A 25,243-nucleotide genomic window follows, 5' to 3' on the forward strand; every position below is an offset into this window, starting at 1 on the left:
TTCTTAGAAATGGGATCTCTGTCACCCAGGCTGGAGCATGATCATAGTTCCTACTGTAAGCTCAAATGCCTGGGCTCAATCCTCCTGCCTCAACCTCCCTAAGTGCTGGGATTGCAGGCATGAGCCACTACGCCTGGCTGGAATACTTTATATATTATGGATATTAGCCCCATATCAGATACCATAGTTTGCCAATATTGAACCATTCTTTAGGTTGCCTTTTCACTGATTTTTTTTTTTTTTTTCTTTTTTGAGACAGAGTCTCACTCACTCACCCAGGCTAGAGTGCAATGGTGTCATAATACCTCACTGCAACCTCAAACTCGTGGGTTCATGTGATTCTCCTGCCTCAGGCTTCCCAGTAGCTGGGACTACAGGCACGTGCCACCATACCCAGCTGATATTTTCACTGATTTTTCTTCTGCTCTGTAAACACTTTAAAGTTTGATGTAGACCCATTTGTCTACCTTAGCTTTTGTTGCCTATGTTTCTGGTGTCATTGCCAAATCCAATGCCATGAAGCTTTCTTACACGTTTTCGTCTAGGAGTTCTATAGTTTCAGCTCTTACGCTTAGGCAGTCAATCCATTTTGAGCTAGTTTTTATATATGGTATAAAGTAAGGGCCCAACTCCAATCTTTTCCATGTGGCTAAGCAGTTTTCCCAGTAAAATTGGTTGAAGAAACTATCTGTTCCCCACGTTCTGGTGTTTTCTTTAAAGACACAGGCTGTAGAAGTGGCCCGGGACTTCCTACAGCACCCGATTCTTGGTGCTAGCTACAAATTCTGCGCATCCTCAAGACGTTTTCTAGAGCAGGTGCTATTAGCCCCGTTTTACAGATGAGGATGCAGAGGCTGAGTCCAAGTGACCCGCCCAAGGTCGCATAGTGAGCACTTAGGTAGAGGCTGGGTTGCAATTGAAAGCTATACTCAAGAGCTCATACGCTTATAACCCTTTGGGGGCTGCACCCTGCTTTATCCCGAGCACGCCCGAAAGAATGAATGAACGGCTCGGGCACCGCGCCCACCTCCCAGCAAACCCCGGAGCTTGGACAAGCCCACTGCTCCAAGCGGGGGTGCGTGCCCGCCCCGCGCATGCGCGGCCCTGGGCACAGCCCGCTCCGCAGCACCCGGGTCCTGCCTTTCTGCGCATGGCACGTCCCGCCCTCCCCCCTGCGCCCGGCCCGGGGTGGTACGCGCTGCCTCCGCTCGCCGTCCCTCCCTGTCGGTTTCCGCGCGAAAAGCCGGGGCCGCCTGCGCTGCCTCCGCCTCTGCCGCAGCCTCCGAGATGCCGGCCCGCACCGCCCCCGCCCGGGTGCCCACGCTGGCCTCCCCGGCCATCTCGCTGCCCGACGATGTCCGTAGGCGGTAGGTGGCGCGGGGGACCACGGACTCTGGGGGAGGCATGGTTATTGGGGGGTCGCTTCCCCTCGGGGCGGCCAGTGGCCGCCGCTGACAGGCGGGCGCGCATGCGCGGGGTGGTGCAGCGCGCTCAGGCGCGCGGCGGCGGCAGCGGTGGCGGTTGGCGCGGGCAGGGTGGCACTTCCGGTCGCGCGCACCCTGGCCGTTTGGCGCCAAAATGGGCCGAGGCCCCTCGCAGCTCCCCGGTGACTAGAAACTCGGGGAAGGCGTCTCTTCTGACCCCTAAGTAGAACCAGCTTTGGGTTCGTCTCTGGGTCCCCTTCTGCAAGCAGCCGCGGGCCCGGCTCCTGTCTCCAGCCTGGTCGCACAGGAAGTGGGCAGCCCGCGGTCTCCGGACACCCCTCGGCCCCCCGGCACTCCGGCCTCCACTTCCGGTGCCCGGCCTGGTCCCCGGGGGCGTTTCAGGGGGTCCCTCGGTTTCCCCGAGCTGTGCATCCCCATGGCGGCCTCCAGAGACGGACTTCGCCGGTCGGGGCCCGGGCTCGGCCAGCTCAGGTTTGAGAGCCCAGTCTTCCATGGGGGGCTCCCCAGCACCTGGGACTGTGCGGTCCTCGCCCCGCTGGGGAAAGTCGTATTCTGGAAGGAACTTTTACCCGGCAGCGTAGGGCCAGGGCCTGGGCAGCATGAAGGCTGAATGATCTTTTCAAGTAAATCTGTGCCCGTGAGCCATGGGCATCCAGGAAGCCTTGCTACTGAGAACTGGCTGTGCTTTCTTTGTGTGTGTGTGTGTGTGTGTGTGTGTGTGGAGTGAGGGATGGCGGCTAATGTCGGGGTCCCTGGCTATAGCAAGTCATTCCTCTCTTGGACTTATATGCACAGGAGGAGGGTGGGAAGACTTGCCCCAGCCCCTTGTTCTTGAAGGGCATCAGTTCATTCCCGAAAACTTGTGCCAAGTGACGTGTGTATCAGTCACAGAAACCCTGACCAGGCCTGGACACTTCCAACTGGATTTGTGAAACCACCTTTGCCATCAGTCTATTTCCCTGGGTTTGTGCCAGGCCAGTTCTGATTTGGGTTTTTGGGGCTGGAGTGGGGAAGGACAGATACTTGGTTAACTTGTTAACCATAGTTAGAGGAAAGGGTATGTCTTGATGAATAATCTGTATCAGTATCCTTAAAAGATATAATTTGACTTAAAATGGAAATGGAATTAAAGTACCTGGCTTCATGACATTAGACCCAATTCAGAGAAGTTTGGGCCCAGCCTTTTCTTTTCAGGGTCATGTTCTGTCTCCTGGGCCAGAGTACAATGGTGTCATCATAGCTTATTATAGCCTCAAACGATCCTCCTGCCCTAGCCTCTTGAATAGCCGGGACTATAGGTGCCTACCACCATGCCCGGCTAATTTTTCTATTTTTTGGTAGAGACAGGGTCTTGCTATGTTGCCCAGGCTGGTCTTGAACTCCTGGCCTCAAGCAGTCTTCCTGCCTCAGCCTCCCAACGTGTTAAGATTACAGGGATGAGCCACACACCTGGCTGGCCCAGCCTTCTTGATAACTCTACTTCTACTGTCTTGCTGATGACCTTGGACAAGCATATGCTGCCTCTGCATCTATAGACTAGTAATAATAACATGGGCTTTCAACTAGTATTAGATTAAATGAGAATATGCCTGGCACATAAACGCTCACATGGTAGTGGCTAACTTAGCTTTTTTTCAGTTCTGCTAATCATTAATTTTTGAACACTATATTATCTCATTTAATCCTCAAGAGTTACTAAAAGTGGATTCTTTTTTTTTTTTTTTTTTAAACTTTTTTTTTTTGAGACAGAGTCTCACTTTGTTGCCCAGGCTAGAGTGAGTGCCGTGGCGTCAGCCTGGCTCACAGCAACCTCAATCTCCGGGGCTCAGCGATCCTCCTGCCTCAGCCTCCCGAGTAGCTGGGACTACAGGCATGCGCCACCATGCCCGGCTAATTTTTTGTATATATATATTTTTAGTTGGTCAATTAATTTATTTCTATTTATAGTAGAGACGGGGTCTCGCTCAGGCTGGTTTCGAACTCCTGACCTTGAGCAATCCGCCCGCCTCGGCCTCCCAAAGTGCTAGGATTACAGGCGTGAGCCACCACGCCCGGCCCTAAAAGTGGATTCTATGAGAGTTATCTGCCAGGAAGCAGGGATTCCTGCTGAGATCTGCCTCTAGCCAAAACCTCTCTTCAAGTAGGGGTTGCCAACAGGCCACAGGGGCTCTGTTAGGCTTGTGCAAGTGTCTTGTTTAGCTGAATTTGAATACGTTTAGGTCAGTCTTACCATCCACTACTGGCTGGGCTTGGTGACTTACACTTGGAATCCTAGTAATTTGGGAGGCCAGGGGTGGGAGGATTGCTTGAGGTCAGGAATTTGAGACCAGCCTGAGCAACATAGCAAGACCCCATCTCTAAAAAAAAAAAAAAAAAACAAAAAACCAACAAGCCAGATGTGTTGGCACGTGCCTATAGTCCCAGCTACTCAGGAGGCTGAGACAGGATCGCTTGAGCCTGGGTGTTTGAGGTTGTGGTAAACTATGACAACTGCACTCCAGCCCTGGCAACAGAGTGAGACTGTCTCAAAAAAAAATTAAAAATCCATCATTGATCCCGGTGTCCATATTTCTTTGAACTAGAATATAGAATAGTGTTAGTGTAGGCATTGGAGTTTTGGATGCTTGCTTTTGACCCTGGGGAATACACTGAAACTCAGCTTATGTGACCCACTGACCAGATTTTTTTATACCTTGAAATATTTCAGTATACAAAAATAAACATACAAACATGGCATCTAACAGTCCCTTAAACTTAGATTTATAAATGGAGGTATAACTTTTCTTAAGAAAATTAGTATACACTAACTGAAGTTACCCTAAAAAAAAAAAAAAAAAGAAAATTAGTAGAGAAGTGTAATCTACAATATAAGAGAAGTACATAGGTCCAGTAGAATAAATACTGTAGGAGATAAATTAGGCCTGGCCTTCATTTATGCACCTTCATTTAGTCCTGCTAACTTGTGTTTATACAGGTTTAGTCTCCCTTATCTGAAATGCTTGAGACCAGAAGTGTTTAGGATCTTAGATTACTTTTGGGTTTCGTGATAGTCATGTCACTTAATGACAAGGATATATTCCAAGAAATTCATAGTGAGGTGATGCCGTTGGGCAAACATCATAGAGTATACTTGCAAAAACCTGGATGGTATAGCCTACTGCACACCTAGGTTATGTGGTATAGCTTATTGCTCCTGGGCTACAAACCTGCACAGCATGTAACTATACTGAATACTGTGGGCATTTGTAACACGATGGTAAGTATTTGTGTATCGAAACATAGAAAAGGTGCAGTAAAAATATAGTATTACAGTCTTGTGGGACTGTTGTTGTATGTGCAGTCTGTCGTTGACCAAAACAGCATTATGTGGTACATGACTTTATTTGTATTCTACCTACCGGTTCTGCATCCCTAATCCAAAGTCTGAAACGTTCCAGTGAGCATTTGCTTTGAGTGTCATTGTTGGTGCTCAAAAGGTTACAGATTTTGGAGCGTTTCAGATTTCAGATTTTCAGATCAGGGATACTCAAGTTATATGCAGCTTTTTTCTTCATGAGACAGAGTCTCATTCTGTCGCCCTAGTGCCATCATAGTTCACTGCAGCCTCAAACTCCTGGGCTCAATTGATCCTCCTGCCTCAGCCTCCCAGGTAGCTTGGACTATGGGTGTGCACCACCACTCCCAGCTAATTTTTGTATTTTTTTTGTAGAGACAGAATCTTGCTCTTGATCAGGCTTGTCTTGAGCTCCTGGCCTCAAACGATCCTCCCACCTTGGCCTCCCAAAGTGCTAGGATTACAGACGTGAGCTGCTATGCCCAGCTGTAGCTTCTTTTCTTAGACTCATATGTAGATGCATCAGATAAACAATAGTAGAAAGTATTTTCAGTGTTTGGATTTCTAAGTCTTTAACCTCATTTTGAAGTATAATATACCCCAAGTCTTCTAAAAATCATGCCTTTCAGGGCAAGCCACATTTTTCAACTTGATTTTTTTCTTTAAGTTGCCATAACTTGCACAGCAAAAGTGATAGTGTCTGACTTGTCTTCCTGCTGCCACCAGATATTTTTTTATAAATTGGAAATTGTGATCCTCTTAAAACACAAACTGGAGCCGGCGGTTTTCCTATTCCGCACACAGCCTGGCACTCTTGGTCTGAAGTTCAGAATTCTCATCCTCCTGCCTGCCTCATCTTATGCTTTTCTCAAGTCACACAGGCTTATTTTAGGTTCTCTTGGCTTGAGACCATGCTGTTTTCTTATTTTTTAGAGATAGGGTCTTGCTTGTTGTCCAGGTTGGAGTACAGTGGCATGATCATGGCTCACTGTAACCTTGAATTCCTGGGCTCAAGGGACCCTCCTGCTCAGCCTCCTAAGTAGCTATAGGTGTGTGCTACCACACCCAGCTTATTCTTTTTTTGTAGAGGTGGGATCTTGCTATGTTGCCCAGGCTGGTCATAAGCTCCTGGCCTCAAGTGGTCCTCCCGCCTTGGCCTCCCAGAGTGTTAGGATTACAGGCGTGAGCCACCCTACCTGGCCTGTTCATTCATTCTTAAGCCTTCCTCTGCAAGACAGCCCAGCTTCCCCATAATCAGAAGAGTGCTGAATTCCGGCAGTGCCCCCTGCATGCTGCCTTTGCACCTTGGAGTTGATTCCTTCAGGGACTGTTGGCAGAGCACGTTTGCCTTATTCATTATATCTGCGCCTCGGAGCACAGAAGACTTGAAATGTTTGCATGCCAGCCTTTCCCTTGTGTAGCCTGGATCTACACGCTGATGCTAGCAGCCTGCTTTACACAACTCTTTAGCCTTTTAATTACTACAGCTTTCTTTTCTGCTTGTCTTTCTGTGATTAGATTAAGCTAGGTCTTGAAATCCTTAACTCTAGTTCCATGGGCGCTACTCAGTCGGTATTGACTAGGGCAAAACTGAGTTACCTTTTATAGTTCTGCTTCCCTGTGGTAGGATTCATATCCTGCCCCACTGCTTACCAGGTGTGTGGCTCATTCATCTGATTTCTTGGGGCCTTGATGTTTCTTCTGTAAAATGGAGAAGGGACTGCCTACTTCATGGGGGCATTGTGAAGAGAAGCTGAGCTCGCTAACATAAATGTCTTAGAGCAGCACCTGCCCAGAGGCCTTCGTCACCAGTTGTCACATGACCATGTTTGTTACGGGCATACCTCGGACATACTGTGACTACTGCAGTAAATCGAATATGACAAAAAGTCATACAAACTTTTTGGCTTCCTGGTACATATAAGTCATCTTTACACTATACCATAGTCTATTACAGGGGTGCTCAAACTTTTTTTTTTTTTTTTGAGACAGTCTCGCTTGTTGCCCAGGCTAGAGTGAGTGCCGTGGTGTCAGCCTAGCTCACAGCAACCTCAAACTCCTGGGCTCAAGCAATCCTCCTGCCTCAGCCTCCCCAGTAGCTGGGACTACAGGCATGCGCCACCATGCCCGGCTAATTTTCTATATATATTAGTTGGCCAATTAATTTCTTTCTATTTATAGTAGAGACGGGGTCTTGCTCTTGCTCAGGCTGGTTTCGAACTCCTGACCTCGAGCAATCCGCCCACCTCAGCCTCCCAGAGTGCTAGGATTACAGGCGTGAGCCACCGCGCCCGGCTTGGTCCTCAAACTTTTTAACAGGGGGCCAGTTCACTATCCGTCAGACTGTTGGAGGGCCGGACTATAGTTTAAAAAAAACTATGAACAAATTGCTATGCACACTGTACATATCTTATTTCGAAGTAAAAAAACAAAACGGGCAAAAACACCCGCATGTGGCCTGCGGGCCGTAGTTTGAGGACACCTGGTCTATTAAATGTGCAGTAGCATTATACCTAAAAAATATACTTTATTGCTAAAAAAATGCTAGCAATCATCTGAGCCTTCAGCAAGTCGGTCTTTTTGCTGGTGGAGGGTCTTGCCTCGATGACGGCTGCTAACTGATCAGGATGGTCGTTGCTGAAGGTTGCGGTGGCTGTAGCAACTTGCTAAAATAAGACAGCAACAAAGTTGGCCACATGAATTGACCCTTCCTTTCACAAAAGATTTCTCTGTCGTGCCTGCTGCTGTTTGGTCGCATTTTACCCATAGTCAAACTTTGAAAGAAGTTGGAGTCCTCTCAAACACTGCTACTGCTTTGTCAACAGTTCATGTACTATTTTCAGTCCTTAGTCATTTCGGTTCAGTGTCTTTAGTAGATTCTGTCTCAAGAAACCACCTTCTTTGCTCATCCATAAGAGGCAACTCCTCATCTGTTTGTTTTATCATGAGATTGCGGCCATTCAGTCTCATGTTCAGGCTCCACTTCTAATTCTAGTTCTTTTGCAATTTCTTACCCATCTGCAGTCCCTCCGCTGAAGTCCTGAGCCCCTCAGTCGTCCATGACACTTGGAATCGCCTTCTTCCAAACTCCTGTCAGTGTTGATGTTTTGACCTCTTCCCAATAAGTCCCGAATATTCTTAGTGGGCTCTTATAGAATGGTGAATCCTTTCCAGAAGGTTTTCAATTGACTTTGCCCAGATCCATGAGAAGAATCACTCTCTGTGGCAGCTATGGCATTACCAAAATGTATTTCTTAAATAAGACTTAAAAGTCCAAATTACCATCCTTGATCCGTGGGCTGCAGAGTGGCAGTTGTGCTAGCAGACCTGAAGACAACACTCGCCTCCTTGTCCATCTCCCCCAGAGCGCTTGGGTGACCAGGTGCATTGTCAGTGAGTAGTAATAATTTGAATCTTTTTTTCCTGAGTAGTAGGTCTCAACAGTGGGTTTACGGCCGGGCGCGGTGGCTCACGCCTGTAATCCTAGCACTCTGGGAGGCCGAGGTGGGCGGATTGCTCGAGGTCAGGAGTTCGAAACCAGCCTGAGCAAGAGCGAGACCCTGTCTCTACTATAAATAGAAAGAAATTAATTGGCCAACTAATATATATATATATATATATATATATATATATATATATATATATATATAAAATGAGCTGGGCATGGTGGCGCATGCCTGTAGTCCCAGCTACTAGGGAGGCTGAGGCAGGAGGATCGCTTGAGCCCAGGAGTTTGAGGTTGCTGTGAGCTAGGCTGATGCCACGGCACTCACTCTAGCCTGGACAACAAAGCGAGACTCTGTCTCAAAAAAAAAAGTGTTGTCATCCAGGCTTGGTGGTTCTGTTTATGGAGCACAGACAAGGTAGATAATTCTGAAGGGCCCTGGGATTTTCATAATGGTAAATGAGCATTGGCTGCCACTCAAAGTCACCAGCTGCATTAGCCCCTAATAGGAGTCAACCTGTCCTTTGAAGCTCTGAAGCCAGGCATTGGCTTCTCTTTTTATAAAAGTGCTAGAGGGCATCCTCTTCCATGTGATGCTGTTTCATCTACGTTAAAAGTCTGTTTAGTGTGGCCACCTTCTTTGATGATCTTAGCTAGATCTTCCGGATAACTTGCTCCTAGCTTCTGCCTCAATGCTTGCTGCTGCTTGCACTTTTATGTTATGGAGATGGCTTCTTTCTTGAACCCTCCGTGAACAAACCACCAAAAAGCTTTGAATTCCTGGTACCATATTAGTTTCCAATTGCTGCCATAACAAATCACCACAAACTCTGGTTAAAATCAGACAATAGACATTTATCATCTCACAGTTCTGTAGGTCAGAAACCTGGTGTGGGTCTTGCTAGGTGACATTCAAGGTGTCAGCAGGTTATGTTCCTTTGTGGACGCTCTAGGGCAGGCATCCTCAAACTATGGCCCGCGGGCCACATGCGGGTGTTTTTGCCCAATTGTTTTCTTACTTCAAAATATGTGCAGTGTGAATGGGAATTTGTTCATAGTTTAAAAAAAACTATAGTCCAGCCCTCCAATGGTCTGAGGGACAGTGAACTGGCCCCCTGTTTTAAAAGTTTCAGGACCCCTACTCTAGAGAATCTATTCCTGGTTTTTTTTTTTTTTTTGGCTGTTGGCAGAACTTAACTCATTGCAATTGTAAGACTCAGGTTTTCTTGCTGTCTCGCCCCTTGGTTTGTGCCTCTTCCTCCACCCTTAAAGCCAGCAACTCCAGCTTGAGTGCTCCCATCTCTCACAGGCCTTCTTCCATAGTTGCGTGTCTCGAGAAAAGCCACAGAGCGGGTTCCGTGTTCTTAAGGACTCCAGCGATTAGATTCGGCCCAGCCAGATGATCCAGGATAATCTCCCGGTCTCCAGGCTGCAAACTCAGTCATATCTGCAAAGTCTCTTTTGCCATGTAAGGGAACATACTCACGGGCTCCAGGAATTGGGGCGTGGACGTCTTCAGGGGGTCGATTTTGCTCGTCGTGGTTACCCTCTTGGGCAGCCCTACCCCACCTGCCCTGCAGTCGTAAGAAGCGGAGTTGACTGAGCCTTGGAACTTCTCTCCCACTGTCTGCTCCTGCTGCCAAACCGTCGTGTTTTAGACCAGCCTTTCCAGTTTAGGGGGTGTCAGAATAACTTACCATTTTGTAATCCCTTCCTGTCCAATCAAATATTCCTGCCAGATTAATTTAAAGTGTGGCTCAGATAATGCGGGTTCCATCTGCCCCGTGACTCCTTGGATGGTTTAACTACGGAGCAACAGATTTTTCAGCCTCTGTTCCTGACCTCTTTTGAACGGTCACAGGTGGCCGCCTCCCTGGATGTCCCTTTCCCGGCCTGCGTGGTGGCCAGTCTCACGTGTGTTCCTCGCATGCTCCCCGAGCCGGCCTCCCAGATATGGGGCCCCTGTTTGGGCAGCTTCCTCTACCCCACTCTTCTCATCCTTCCTCTGATGCTTGCTGTTCATGCCCTTTCTCATGGGAAACCCGCAGGCTTTTAACTGTATTTGCCTATTCCCTCGTAGTTGTCCATGTATCTTACCTCCCTTCCGTGACTAAGCTCTAAGGGAAGCAACGAGGAAGGAATTGTAGGGTCTGGGGCTGGGAGCTGAGCTTGTATTCCAAATCCTCCGCTAGGCCCTTGGCGTCTGTTTCTAGTCCTCCTGGTTCCAGCAGGTAGAAGGTTGGTGTCTTCATAGTTTTACTGGGGAAAGGGATGGCTTTCCAGTGACCTCCTTCCTGCCAGCTCCTTCATGCCTGCCCGGCTCCCACGCTGCGGCCAGGCGGGTTAAATCCAGTCTTCCCCAGGCGGGACGTTCTAGGACTTCTGAAGGTGTTTTGGTCTCTTTTTGCCAAGCTAAACATCCCAGTTCATAGCAAGGGTTGAAAGAGCTCAGGCCCAACGGATCTGTCTTGTGCCCGGCTGTTGAGAGGTGTCACCATTCTGAAAAGGGTACTGTAGTCGGCTTTGTGGTCACCTGTGCCTTGTCCTTCACACCTGATGTAACTTCGGGATTGAGGGACTCTCCGGCTGGTGGAGTTAGGAGCTGTGTCCTGCCATAGTTTCACGAGCAGCATGACTGAGAAGTCAGGTGTACGCCGCTCTGCAGTGGGACATGTGCCGCTGGTTGTGAGTCCTGGTGCGGGGCTCCTCCCAGGCCCGAGTGACTGCGAGAGTGGAATGACTCCAAGGTCCTGAAAATCTGGATTCCAAAGCATCTTGAGACCAATGTATATATACGGTGCATAGAACATACAGGATGTATTACCACTGTGTCTGGCGGGCACCAAGTGTCTCTTCTATAAAAAGGCCATTCCTGACTACCCAGCAAGTCAGGAGGTCTCTGCCTGGTGGCTCTTTGCTGGACCAATGTCGCTCGTATTCCTGACTCTGCTGCTCACACTTGTTCCCTGCAGCGGGCAGCTTGGAAGAGCTGTTTCTGCCCTTCGGGCTAGGAATAACTGAGCGCCTAGTCTGTGTGGGTGCAGGGTGGGAGGGTCCTGAGATAGCAGAGGCCTGGTCCCTGCCCAGGGTGACCTCCCTCCACTGACAGATACTTGCCCGGCTGGTTAGACCTGTTTTTTCCCCACTGTCTGCAGCCAGTACCCAGGCTAGGAACAGCGGTCTCCCTGCCCCCGCCCCCCTCCCCCTTTCCTTGGTGTCTTTTCTTCTTGTTCTTTTCTCCGTTCCCCCCCACACAAAGAAGCCAGCCACTGTCCTTGATAATCCAATCAGACCATGATTTTGCAGTCACACGCATGACAGTTCTGTGCTTCTGATTAGGTACAAACATTGCAAGGATGAGCTCTCCAGCAAGACGCCAGCCAACTTCTGTGACTCTGTCTCTGTCTCCCCTGCGCGTGGGCACCCCCAGCTGAATGCTGCCTCGGCCACCTTCCCCACACACGCCCTTCCCACAGCTGGCCTGCGGGAATACCAGCTGGCTGTTCCCCAGGGTCCTGTGGCTCTCCTTGGCGCAGTCATTCTGACACTGCCACACTGCAGCACGCCCTTATATGGGCTCTTGTCAGACCCAATTGGAGAAAGATCCACTGTAGGTCATTGAACTTCCAGAAGGACCCCAACTGTGCGACCTGCTCCCTTTCCCGGTACCTTTTAAATGACAGATATTCTAGGCTGGGTGCGATGGCTCACACCTGTAATCCCAGCTCTTAGGGAGGCCGAAGTGGGAGGATTGCCTGAGGCCAGGGTTTCAAGACCAGCCTGGGCAATAGTGAGACCCCATCTCAACAAAAATAAAAATTAAAAAAAATTAGTCAGGTGTGGTGGCAGGCACTTGTAGTCCCAGCTACTTGGGAAGCTAAAGCAGGAGGATCACTTGAGCCCAGGAGTTCCAGGCTACAGTGAGCTATGACAACCCCAGTGCATTCTAGCCCTGGCAACAGAAAGACCTTGTCTCAAAAAAAAAAAAAAAATCTGTTATAGAGCTCCTATATCATTTCTCACCAGCATCAGGAAAACGACCCCAAAAAGAGGAAACTTGTTCAAATTACAGATGACTTCCTAATATCAGACACTATGGTAGGACATTCTAGACATTAGGAGGGGGAGATAAAAGCCACCATATTTTTTTTAATACTTATGTGTTCAACTTGTTGCCTGAATTCTTTGAACTTGGGATTAATTCTTAGGGGTAAACAAAGTTGCTTAACAAGCATTTGTGTCTCCCCTGTCTTCTCCTAGGCTCAAAGATTTGGAAAGAGACAGCTTAACGGAAAAGGTAATTTCCACCTTAATAACTTTTTAAATTATCAGCTGTGACTGTTTGACAGATACTTTGTGGCTCATAAAAAGAGGTTTGTTTTGTGGAAGTGGAATTGGTTCTCTTTTCTGTGTGGTTTCAAAGAGAGCTTGGATGTGCTGCTTGTTTCGTGTCTGTATTAACGTGCTGCCTAATACTAGTTGGCCCTATGGTAACCCATTGCCGGGTTTACCAATCGAGGTTCCTAAACAATCAACTCTGGATTGTCGTTTGTCCAGATGACACTGTTTTCAAGAGCACAGTTCTAATAAACCTTGATGCATCTTGATCTCACCTCTTACTGTCCCATTTGTCACCATTTTGGAGATGAGAGTAAAGTGATTTTTATAGAAATGCCATGACCATGTTTTGTGACTATTTAGTTTCCTGGCTGAGACAGCATTACCTGCCGTTCAGTCGTTATGATGTGACAAGGGAGCTTAAAAACTTGTGTGCTAGTCCGTTGGGTCATAGCTTGGGAATTTGGGGACTGCTAACCCTATATCCTTCCCTTAGGAATGTGTCAAGGAGAAATTGAATCTCTTGCATGAATTTCTGCAAACGGAAATAAAGACTCAGTTATGTGACTTGGAAACCAAATTACGTAAAGAAGAATTATCCGAGGTAAGTCAGTTGTCAGCATCCGGGCTTCTAGAAGAAAAGTCTCCTCCCCTGTAACTTGTCTGACCAGGGAGGCAGAAAATCCCCCGCTCTCCCTGTTGCCCGATGATGATGAAGGAAACGCATGTGTTTCCTTGTTCTCTTCTTGCCACTTGTTTACATTCACTGCTACTTAAATTATCCTTTCCTGCTGTAGGAGGGCTACCTGGCTAAAGTCAAATCCCTTTTAAATAAAGATTTGTCCTTGGAGAACGGAGCTCACGCTTTCAGTCGGGAAGTGAACGGACGTCTAGAAAACGGGATCCAGGCAAGGGGTCAAGATCGCAGAGTGGGAATGGCAGAGGCAAACTCCCCCCGCAAGCCCATTTCCAAAGCTCGCACGCCGAGGAGGAGCAAGTCGGACGGAGAGACAAATCGTAAGGACGCTTGACTCATTTTCCACCCCAGAGGAGGCTTTGGTGACACATAAGGGGGCAGCCAGACTCGCACCCACACACATCCCCTGGGCAGCATTTTTGAGTCTGTTTCTTGTGTATACTGCCCAACTAGCAAGCACTGTGTGCTTTCTGATTAGCTTACATGTGTACTTCTTTAAATTTTGTCTTTGTACTTTGGTTGTTTTTTTTTTTGAAATGGAGTCTCCCTCTGTAGGTGGCATCATCATAGCTCACAGCAACCTCAAACTCCTGAGCTCAAGCCATCGTCCCGCCTCAGCCTCCCAAGTAGCTGGGACTACAGGCACACGCCACAATGCTTGGCTGGCTAATTTTTTCTTTTTTCTTTTTCTTTTTTTTTTTTTTTTTTTTTTTTTAGTAGAGATGGGGCCTCACTCTTGCTCAGGGTTTAGGCTGTTCTTGAACTCCTGAGCTCAGGCAATCTTCCTGTCTTGGCCTCCCAGAGTGCTAGGATTACAGGCGTGAGCCACTATTCCTGTCCCTAACTTTCATCTTTGACCAAGTATATAGCATTGGATCCCAAAACATGGCCACATTTGAGAGGTATTGGATGATAGGGGCTATTAGTACTCTTATTTCTAAGACATTATATACCCAGCTAAGCTAAACCTTTATTCCCAGATTCCTTCCCAGTTTATAGGTGAAGGAATTCTTCTGGAATATTATTTTGATTTTTTTTATTTTAGAGACAGGGTCTTGCTCTGATGCCTAGGCAGGAGTACAGTGGTGTGATCATAGTTCACTGCAGCCTTGAACTCCTGGCCCAAATGATCCTCCTACCTCAACCTTCTGGGAGCACAGGCATGGGCCACCATGCCTGGCTAATTGTTAATTTTATTTATTTATTTATTTATTTTATAAAGATAGGCTCTTGCTATGTTGCTCAGACTGATCTTGAACTCCTGGCCTTGAGTGATCCTCCCATCTCAGTCTCCCAAAGTGCTGGGATTACAGGCGTGAGCCACTGTGCCTGGCCTGGAATTTTAAAAAACAAGAGGATGGGACATGAGCTTAGGTCTGGTTCTCAGTCACTTCATCTTTTGGCGATAGAAGGAGAGATTGTTTCTTTATGTGGTTTGGGGTTTGGCCCCTCTAATAGGAGCTCGGTGGAATATGGCTCAGCAAACGGGCAGGTGCCAATGACTGACACTGGCAAGCTGGTCATGGACTAGAATAAAAACCCAAAGGATGCTTCATCCTTGGAACCTGGCTTTCTGAGGTAGCTTGGTGATGGTCAAAGGACCATAGCATAGCTGTGGACTTTTGTATTCACAGTGGCTTTTTTTCTTTCTTTAAACAGCCGAAGCTTCACTTAGCCCCAGGATTACAAGGAAAACTACCAGGCAGACCACCATCACAACTCATTTCGCAAAGGGGTCAGTATATAATGAATTGGCAGCTGCTTTTTCTAGGGACCAGCTGTTTTTGGTAAAACGTGCGTGAAATTGGTAGGGTGTAAGTTAACAGTTCTGTCTCCGTATTGCATAGGGTTTCATCATGCACTTATAGTCACTAGACATTTATGAACAGCATCTCTGAAGACCTCGTCTATTCCTACTCTTATAGGAAACTTCAGCTACGCACAGAATTGAGTATAGTGTAACGAACCGCCAAACACTCATCACCCAGCGTCTGCAGTTATCAGCTCCTGGCCATTATTTCATTTGTGCCCCATATGCTGTGTCCCCTCACCTGAATTATTTTAAAATAAATCCTAGACATGTCACTTCGTCCATGAATATTTCAGTATATTTCTAGACAATGAGGTTGTTCTCTTACAGCTTTTTTAAAAATTTGTTTAGCAATAATTGCTAACATTTTTTAGATATGTCATAGGTAGCAGGACAACAGCCTTTTTAAAAAATGTAATATAAGAACTCCTTAGTATCAAATATAGTCAGCATTCAGATTTCCCCATTTGTGGTGAACAAGCCATGTGGCAAACAAACAGCACTTGCCTGATTTGTTCCTTAAGGTTTGCAAGTCATAGATTCTTTCCCTCTTATCCTCTTAGCATTTGCTTGAAGAAATTAGTTCATTTGTTCAGCAGCGGTTCTAGGCTTGGCCGGTCGCATCCTGGTGCTGGTCCGTGTGGCCCCTGGGGTTTCCTGTAGACAGAGCGAGAGGCCTGGTCAGATTCCAGCTTTTTATTTTCTGAGGCTGACTTTTTCGTAGATGGTGCTGTGTCCTTCCGTCAGAGGTGCGTCATGTCTGTTCTGTGACACTAGCAGCCATAGATCAGTGACTTCTCAGGGCTGGCAAGGTGGCGATACGATAGGTTTAGAATATCATTCGAAGAAACACTAAACTTAAAGCCTGTTTCATCAACTTGGCATTAAGGGGCCCCTCCTGGGAGTGAAGAAGGCTTCATACTCCGAGTCTGTCCCGCAGAGAGTGCTTTTAGCAAGAAGGGCTAAGTCACTTAAGGTCTAGAGGTCTAGGATCTTGGCGAACTAACGCTGGCTTCACTGTCTGTGACAGCCCTGCCAAACGAAAGCCCCAAGAAGAGTCTGAAAGAGCCAAATCGGACGATTCTGTCGAGGAAGAAGACAAAGACCTGGTAGGACTGGCATCTTCATTTCTTAACCCCACCTTGTTTTGGTATATTTGCTGATTATTGTGGTGTAACGTGTTCTGTGTAAATGAATAAAAACCTTGTCTAGTCTGGGTTCTCCAGAGAAACGGAACCAATAGAGACAGAGTGTGTGTAGAGAAAGAGATTTATTTTAAGGAGTTAGCTCACAGGATTGTGGAGGCTGGCAAGTTTGAAATTTGCAGGAAGGGCTGAAGGTCCAAGGAAGAACTGATGTTATAGTTCGAGTCCAAATGCAGTTCTAGAGGCAGGATTTTATATACTCACAAATACTCAGATTTTATATATGTATGTTCCATATAACATAGTACAGAGAGATTCTATGTACCCTTCACCCAACTTTCCCCAGTAGTAATAATCTTGTGAACTTGGAGAAACTGTACTAGGGCATTCATCTGAGAAAAGAGCTACTGTCCCATTTAGGTTATCAATATCGCTTCCTGATAAGAATCTCAAATTACCACTTTGGTTTTGCTTTACTCTGATAGTAAAGAATTTCTTGACATGCGGTAGAGAATCTTCGATTCTTTCACGTAGCATCCCTGGGCGGGGTCCAGCAGGCAGCCACATGCTGGCCTTGCTCCTGGCCTTCACCTTTGTTTTGGAGATAGTGGGGGAGTAACAGCACCAGACCAGAGTTTCCCAGATCTTCTCCCCAAAACCTAGACCCTCCCAACCCTGTTTTTAACCATATCAAATGTATTCAGTTAATCTTTCCATTCATGCTTTTGCTGTTGGTCTTCCCTCAAAACCAATATTCTTATCTATTGTTCTTCCTTCCCTCCACACAGGAGAAGAGACGTAGAGTTACATCCAAAGAACGGTAAGAATAGTTACTACATCTTTCTTTTTGGTCTGAATTGGTTACATAATCTCGCTTGTGAAATTACTTTTCCAGAAAGTATAAAAAGAGTTTTTTAGGCCGGGCGCGGTGGCTCACACCTGTAATCCTAGCACTCTGGGAGGCCGAGGCAGGTGGATTGCTCAAGGTCAGGAGTTTGAAACCAGCCTGAGCAAGAGTGAGACCCCATCTGTACTAAAAATAGAAAGAAATTAATTGGCCAACTAAAAATATTAGCCGGGCATGGTGGCGCATGCCTGTAGTCCCAGCTACTTGGGAGGCTGAGACAGAAGAATTGCTTGAGCCCAGGAGTTTGAGGTTACTGTGAGCTAGGCTGACACCACGGCACTCTAGCCTGGGCAACAGAGTGAGACTCTGTCTCAAAAAAAAGAGCTTTTTAGTGAGTTTCTATGGCAACCACAGCCCTGTTGAATTAGGGGTCAGATAATTAACCTTTGGATTCAGGTAGAATTCTCTGTGGCCAAAGAATGAAGGACAGCTGGCATTGCTTATTAGAACAAGTTTTAGCTCATATTAAATACTAAATATTCAAGGAGTATGTGTCTTACAGAAGTCTGAAGATTGGGTTGAAGATTTTTTTGCGGGGTAGGAAAGAAGATCTTAGGAAGACTGCTTCTGGGAAAGATGTCTGTGTCAGTCATACTTGGGGTATTTGTTATTTCGTTTGACAGAGTTGCTAGACCTCTTCCTGCAGAAGAGCCAGAAACGGCAAAACCAGGAACACACACCGTAAAGGAGGAAGAAAGAGATGAAAAAGTAAAGCTTTGTCTCCTTCAAGTTTGTTATTTCTGCCTTAAGCAAATGCAGCAGTCCCCATTTGGTTCCAGGAAGGGGGACAGCGGGCGGGGAACATGTAGGAACAGAATGGATTTCTCCAGGGATCAAAATGGCCTTAACTGTGGCCAAGACACTTCTCACACTTGCTCTTCTGGTGGTTGTGTACAACACGGAAGGTGGGTTATAAGGTTGTAGTGATAATAACGACCTCAGTGGGGGCCTAGGCTGACATTTGCTACTTACTTGGTCACCAAGCTTCGGTCTCACCCCTCACCCACCTGCCTCTCGCTGACAAGGGTCTTTGTGAAGATCCAACTTTCAAATGTGGGAGGTGCCAACCTATAGCATCATCCAGGTATGAAGTTGCTTTCTTCTCTGAGATCAGACCAGCCCTTTCCCAAAACTTCCAGCTCCTTTGAAAATCCGAGGGTTCACATTTCTGTGCCGTACAGATGTTGGGTTCCATTTTGGTTTAGTTTCATGGTGAGATGTTGATGAGAAATTTCTTACGAACTCAGGTGGGTGGCGAGAGCCTTATTGGGCAGCTGTTAAGGAATGGATGCCCATTGTTTTGCTGTAGTAGGGGATCAACTGAGACATTCAGTAATGAACCATTTGGTACCTGAAGCTAGTCCATGATTAACCGCCTTTTATACCCCGACTCTAGTTAACAGCAGACAGCACTTACCATTGGTGCATACCTTGAATTCATTTCAGAACAAGTGGTCCTGGTGGGATGGTTTGACCACCACCTTCCAAAGAAAGGAACCTGGGGCAAGATTAGGCTCTCTTGCCTGTGGTCACTGTGTCAGGGTCCCTCTTTGCAGTAGGAAGGTCCGCAGCGTGTTTCTTAACACCACCAACCTGTGTGGGCTCTTTACAAACTACCACCTGTGGAGCTTCTGAGTCTGAATTCCACTTGTGTGGTTTTCTGGTGAGGTGTGTCTAACTCATTAAATGCAGTCTCCCAACGGCACGTTGTCCTGTTTGAGATGGAGCCGCTCTCCACACTGGGCCATCCTGCCTCCTTCCTGGGAATCTGTAATAGAGTTATTTTCTGAAGTTGTCAACACTTACTGGTGACAGGCCATAGGGCAATTTTGAGGTAAAAATACTTAAACTGCAGCATTATAGGATCTATTTTCTAAGAGTTTAATTGCCTGCCTACTCAGACAAGGGGGAGAAAAGTGCTATCTTGGATGTAGACAGTCTTTCAGGCCCACCGTCTGGGCTATAGGATCAGTTTTAGGTATCTTACATCCATAGAACACTTTAATAGAAGGATCAGGACCAAATGGAAAAAAAATTAACTAGTCTTTTTCCTCCCTATTTAGGAAGAAAAGAGACTTAGAAGTCAAACCAAAGAACTGTAAGTATGGTTAACATGCCTCTGTGCTTTATGCTATGAAACTTAATTTCGAATGATGTTCTGGTAAAATAATGGGTTGGTGCAGAACATTAAGGTCACCAATCATACGTGTAGCATGTGGTAGGTTCTGCTTGTGGAGGTCAGACCACCACAGCGAAGGCTGAGGTCAGCCTTGATTCCTGTTCCTGACCCTGAGCCCTTCCTCAGGGCCGGTCACATAGCACTTTCTTGTGTGGTGATGAAAGGCCATTGAATGAGCAGCTGTGTCAGTCACCTGTCACTGAAAATACTGGGTAACAAACCAAGCCGCCGCCAACCTCAGAGGCTTAAGGCAGTGAGCGTTGCGGAGCTCGGCGGCTGTCCGCTGACCTGGGCCTGGCTTGGCGGGGGCAGCTGGGCGACCCACCTCTGCCCCACAACTTGGCTAGCCCGGGCACACTCGCGTGGCTGTGGGAAGTGAAAAGCAGCACGTTTCAAGTCTCTGCTGACATCCAGTTGGCAGAAGCAAATGCGGAGACTGGGCGTGAGTCCAGAGGTAGGCGGAACGCCTGGCCTGCGTGGCGGGGCCCTGGCAGGGGCAGAGGTGAGGGGTCAGGCCCTTGTGTGCAGTCGATGAACCCGCACAGGCCAGACATGCATTTTCCTCCACTGCAGGCAGGATTCCCATCAGGCCATGGGAAATCAGTGGAGTCCCTTTGTCCCTTTTGTTTTTTGTGTTAAACTACTGACATCTCTGGTCAACATTTGCATGAAGTGACAATTGTGAGTCCTGAAGTGGCAGATGCCTCTTGGGGTTGCCGAGTGAAGACAGAGGTGGCCCAGACTCTAGATCTGGGAGGAGCTGGCATAAGAAGCCCTCTCTGGCCCGCACGGGAGGGTGTCGGGGCCCGCGAGCTGACTGGCGTATTTGTCTTCTGTGGCAGAACAACTAAACAGAGATTCAAGGAGGAGCCGGACAGAGAAGCCAGACCAGGAACTCACACTGACGTGGACGACGGAGATGAGAAAGTGAGGGCGGGATCTTCCCGTTTCTTAGCTCTTATTATCGTCCTGTTTGATTGGGAGAAGTGGCATGGGGATAGGGTCCTGGGTTCCAATCCAGCCACATGGACCCAGAGGATGGCTCTGGGCAAGTCACCTCGTCCCTGTCTTAGGTGTTGGGGGGGGGGTTGCTGCGTGTCTCTGCCTGAAGCCTAGTGAGCGTGCAGTGGCCCTCCGTCCAGCATGCGGGACAGGGCCTGTGTGCCCGGGCTGAGGCCCCCCTACCCATTCTAAGGTTCCACGGACAGTCAGCTCAGACGTGAATGCCAGCTGCGCATGGCAGGTCCTTACCTGCCTTCTGGGGACAGCACTCCCCTCGCCAGCCTCCCACTTCCATTTCGGCCAAGTGAACACATTTAAACCCTAAAATAGCATAGGTGGTACCAGGGCTGGGCCTCTGAAAGCGTAGGACAGCAAGGTCACCTGGGGGGCTGTCCCTGGACCCTGTAGAAGAGGCTGAACTGGGAGAATCCCGGGATGGTGGCTGTGGTTTTCTGCCTGTCGAGATTGCCGGGTCATGAGCATTCTCCCTTCCGACCTGGGTGGCGACAGGCCTCTGTTCTCATCCTATAGCGGAGGAGCCTTTTGGTAGCGCCCCAGCTCGAGGTAGCACCTTCCTGGCTCATCTTTTCTACCTAGCTATGGTTACCTTACTGTCAGCACAGGATCCGCTCAGACTCGCAAGGTCCAGTGGTGTAGTCAGACTGCTTCCTGTCCTCTGCGGCCAACCGGCGGGGGCTGACAGTCACCCAGCCGGCACTGCCGCCATGCTCGGCTTTTATAGCTTCGTAAACCCACGTGTGGATTTGTTGCGTTATGAAGAACTAAATGAATAGATTTATCAGTAAGAAACTATTTTTTTATATACAGGCTCAGAAAATACTAGCTTGTCCATATATAACAAGCTTGGTAAACAAGTCGGGGATTCTTTTATTAATTTTCCATGCTAGTTTCCCAAGTTTGGTTTTCTTTCAAAACATTTTTTCCCTTTCTATCCCAGTGTCTGGCTGTATGAAGTCTTTATCCCTGACCAGGGAGCAGATGGAGCTGGAGGCATTTTGCATAAGCAAAATGTCTATAATATTCCCTTCTATACTGAGCTATCCCAGGACAGGGGTTGGCAAACTATGGCCTGCAGGCCAAACCTGGCCTGCTGCCTGTTCTTGTAAATAAAGTTTTATTGGAACAGAGCCATGCCTTTTTGTTTTACCTATTGTCTGTGGCTGCTTTTGTACTACAGTGGAAGAAATGAGTAGTTAGGACCATGTGGCTCACAAAGCTGAAGATGTTTATTGCCTGGCCCTTTGCAGAAACAGTTTGCCAACCCTGGTCTAGGAGATTCTTTAGTGCACTCTTGTTTGAAGGGGCGGGGAACAAAGGAAGTAAAAGTCTGACGCCTCCTCTCTCCCCGGTGGATCTGCCCAGGCCCTCCTGTGCTCTAGTTTCAAGCTGAGATCTTTACCGATAACCGTGGTATTCGCTTTTCATCTGTCTCTGTCTCAGACGCTAATTTTCCCCTTTCTCTCTCCACTTCCCCCCACCCCCACATTTCCCCGGCTCAGGATGAGAAGAGGCACAGAAGTCAACCCAAAGATCTGTAAGTGGTTAAAATGCTCGTGCCTTCGTGTCGTCTTACTCACCAAGACACTTGTTCTAGACACCTGTCATGACGCGCAGATGTGTACAGGGAATTGCCGATGCCGTCAGAACACTGGATCGGCTGGGGCGGGGTTAGATACCCAGTCAGTCACTCTCGGGGCCGTCCTCACCCTCTGCCACTGCACGGTCACATGTATCACTTCCAGGCCCCACGTCTGAGGGGACAGCCAGGGATTCCGAAGGCCTTGTCTCAGGGCAGCGAGGCAGCAACGTGCCTGCAGAGCCCGCGCGAACGTTCTGCTTTTCGCCAGGGGAGGCGTTTCCCGTGTTTGTCACTTGCCACTCGAGTCGGTGATGTAGTTGGTGTCTCTGAGCTAACGTCTGCTGCGTTCGCCCGACAGAGCTGCCAAAAGGAGACCTGAGGAGAAAGAGCCCGAAAGAGTTCACCCGCAGGTGTCCGAGGACAAGGACGAGGATGAAAAGGTAAAGGCCTTAGTTCTCAATTTCACTTTATTTCAACCCCCACCCCCGCATTGGCTGGGGTATGTCAAAGTGATTTTTTTTAAATGAGCTTTTGTATCATGGAAATATTCAAGTGCAGGATGGGGGAGCCCCACGGCTGCATCAGTCTCCCCCACTTAGCAACTCTCGGCCAAGCAGGTTTCACCCAAACCCTGCCCGTTCCCCTGCCTCACCCTCGCCCCTGGGTACCGTCGGGCAGATCCTAGATGCGTCGCTGCGGTGTGTGCAGCAGGAATAGCGCTAAGAGGAGGGGACTCTCGTTTTAAACACAAGCACAACACCGTGGTCAGACAGACACAGCAACATCAAACATCTCGTCTGTGCTCGGATTGCCCTCGTCGTCTGTTTTCTTTAGTTCGTTGGAGTCGGGACCCACACGAGGTCTGTGTACAGTGTGTGGTTGACATCTGTCCTCGATACCTCACCTGTTCTTTCCTGCTCCTTTGATGTGTAACTTGGGGGTTGTCTGTGGCTTCCTGGATTCTGGATTCTGTGAGTGGCATCTCCCCCCCAGCACTGTCTCCTGCAGACTGGGGGCCCACGCGCAGGCCTCTTGCTGTTCTCAGGGGAACACCTGTGGTGGTGCCCTGTGCCTTCTGTCGCACCACACCTGGAGGCGGCGTTGTGCCGTGGCCTGTTTACAGGACGGAGGATGAACAGGGAACATAAAAGAACAACACAGAAACACAAGGACGGTACATGACTCGAGTGCCCAATGCACTGGTCGCTTTATTTTTATACCCTCTAGACCCAAGGTTAGTTTCTTGTACGTGAGCATCTGAGCATAGCAGCAATAACCGTCAATTTTGGAGTTGTTTCATAAGGGAACAATTGTCCCAATGATCTCAGATCTCAAAATGGTTACTTAAGGCACCGGACATAGCTCAAAAACCAAGGCCGAGATAAGCAACATAAAGCAATGCAGCCATCTAAAAATCTTTGTTTTCTTTTCCAGTATGCGGCTGGCCCCATGGTTGTGCCCGTCTTAGGTCATCCCTCCCTTGAGGAATCTTACCCGTCATTGACTACCAACCGTCTCTTGGGGCTGGACCTTGGGAATGTTCTTTTTATCTTTATGGCCTCCAGACTCTCACCACGGGGGCCCACTGTATCGGAGCTGGGCAACATTTGCTTACGTGCAGAAACTCGGGCCTCTTGTCATGTCCCAAGGCAGCAACCGTGTCTGAAGAAAATACTGGCTACTCTTGCGTCATGCAGCACACGTACATTACAGGCTGTAGTGAATGATTAGTGTAAGGCATAACGCCAGAATCGGCCCCCAACAGCGTTGTCTCTTGGTGACATTAAGATTGGTCCTTGGGCTCAGGTGCTGTCTACCTAATCCATTCATCATGAAGTCCCCTCAGTTTCCCACCTGACGTTTTTAGTTGCCATTGCCTAAGTCCATTATTTCACTAGGAGTTGTGAGGTAGTGATAGTCTAGTCCTATCATTCCTGCATTTGCGTGAAATAATTCTAGAAATACATTTCTCCTGGGTTTTGTCTGCTCAGGCTGCCATGATAAAGTGCTAGAGACTCGGTGGCTCAGACAACAGACCTTTATTTTCTCACAGCCCTGGAGGCTGGAAGTCCAAGATCAAGGTGCCAGCAGAGTTAGTTGCTGGCGAGGCCTCTACTAGCTTGCAGACGGCCACCTTCTTGCTCTTTCGTCACATGGCCTTTCCTCTGTGCTCATAGGTTGAAAGAGCTGATTTCTCTTCTTTCTATAAGGATATCAGTCCTATTGGATCAGGGCCCCACCCTTACGACCTCATCTAACCTTGATTACCTGCTTAAAGGCTGTATGTCCAGGCCAGGTGTGGAGGCTCACACCTGTAATCCTAGCACTCTGGGAGGCTGAGGCGGGAGGATCGCTTGAGGTCAGAAATTCGAGACCAGCTTAAGCAAGAGCAAGACCCGCATTTCTACTAAAAGCAGAAAAATTAGCCGGATGTGTTGGCTGCCTGCACCTGTAGTCCCAGCTACTCAGGAGGCTGAGGGAGGAGGATCACTTGAGCTTAGGAGTTTGAGGCTGCAGTGAGCTATGATGATGCTACTGTACTCTACCCAGAGTGACAGAGCAAGACCATCTCAAAAAAAAAGCCCTATGTCCACATAGTCACATTGGGGATTAGGGTTTAACATGAATTTGGGGGGCAAGGTGACAAAATTCAGTCCAACTACCCCTAAATTATTTGCTTACCTTGAGATATCACTTACACAGGAAAGCTAAGGTTTTGAAAAATTGGTCTCTCTTACGAATCTTTAAGGAAGTCTTTAGTTATAAGACTTTTGAGTGTGAGGTTTTAGACACGGGGGTGAGCCAGGTCACACCTGCTGCTCTGACTGCTTCGTCCCCACCTCTGGCCAAGCCTTGGGATAATCAGCATGTGGCACTTCCTTAGCTCTGAAACACTAGCCACGTGCAAGACACTTTCTTACCCTTTATTTCCGTTCTGTTTTCCCCATGTAGGAGGAGAAGAGACGTAAAACGACACCCAAAGAACCGTAAGAGTTTACTTTTGTCTTTATTTTTAATCAGGCAGTGCTTGAGCCAGAATCGGTTCAGAGAGACTGCCTGTTTTTGTCTTCATACAAAGCAGATTGTAATGTTTAAATGGTGGTTCTTAGAACGGGAAGATGAAGGGACTGTCAGTGAACCCTAGAGCAGCCTAGCTTTGTGTGCGATCGGACCTGTGAACGCAGGACGGAGGTGATCCGATTCCGTCGCGTTAGGCAGATTGCCCCGTGCCACAGGGCCACATGGGACCTAGTGCCTGGCCCTTACTGCAGCGGTGGGCGCTCACCTGGGCCAGGTGCATTGGGCGTAAATCTGATGGGCGATTTGATACGTTCTAGAAT

General features: G+C 48.1%; 1 protein-coding gene across 4 annotated transcripts in view; it reads left to right on the plus strand.

The window, feature by feature from the left end:
• Positions 1-1,149: 1,149 nt before the first annotated feature.
• The window catches only part of DNMT1 (DNA methyltransferase 1), a 43,162-nt gene continuing 19,068 nt past the window's right edge, over positions 1,150-25,243 (plus strand). For 2 of the 4 annotated variants that reach the window (XM_012790673.3, XM_012790674.3), the window contains exons 1-13: positions 1,150-1,367; positions 12,485-12,521; positions 13,059-13,166; positions 13,360-13,579; positions 14,919-14,994; positions 16,100-16,178; positions 17,003-17,034; positions 17,745-17,829; positions 19,185-19,219; positions 20,143-20,227; positions 21,823-21,857; positions 22,261-22,342; positions 24,855-24,889. In XM_012790673.3, the coding sequence (XP_012646127.1) occupies positions 1,288-1,367; positions 12,485-12,521; positions 13,059-13,166; positions 13,360-13,579; positions 14,919-14,994; positions 16,100-16,178; positions 17,003-17,034; positions 17,745-17,829; positions 19,185-19,219; positions 20,143-20,227; positions 21,823-21,857; positions 22,261-22,342; positions 24,855-24,889 (989 nt within the window). In that variant the 5' untranslated portion in view covers positions 1,150-1,287. The other 2 variants (XM_012790675.3, XM_012790676.2) reach the window with 2 other exon arrangements.

This window comes from Microcebus murinus, chromosome 27 (genome assembly GCF_040939455.1).
Source record: "Microcebus murinus isolate Inina chromosome 27, M.murinus_Inina_mat1.0, whole genome shotgun sequence".
Taxonomy (NCBI): Eukaryota; Metazoa; Chordata; class Mammalia; order Primates; family Cheirogaleidae; genus Microcebus; species Microcebus murinus.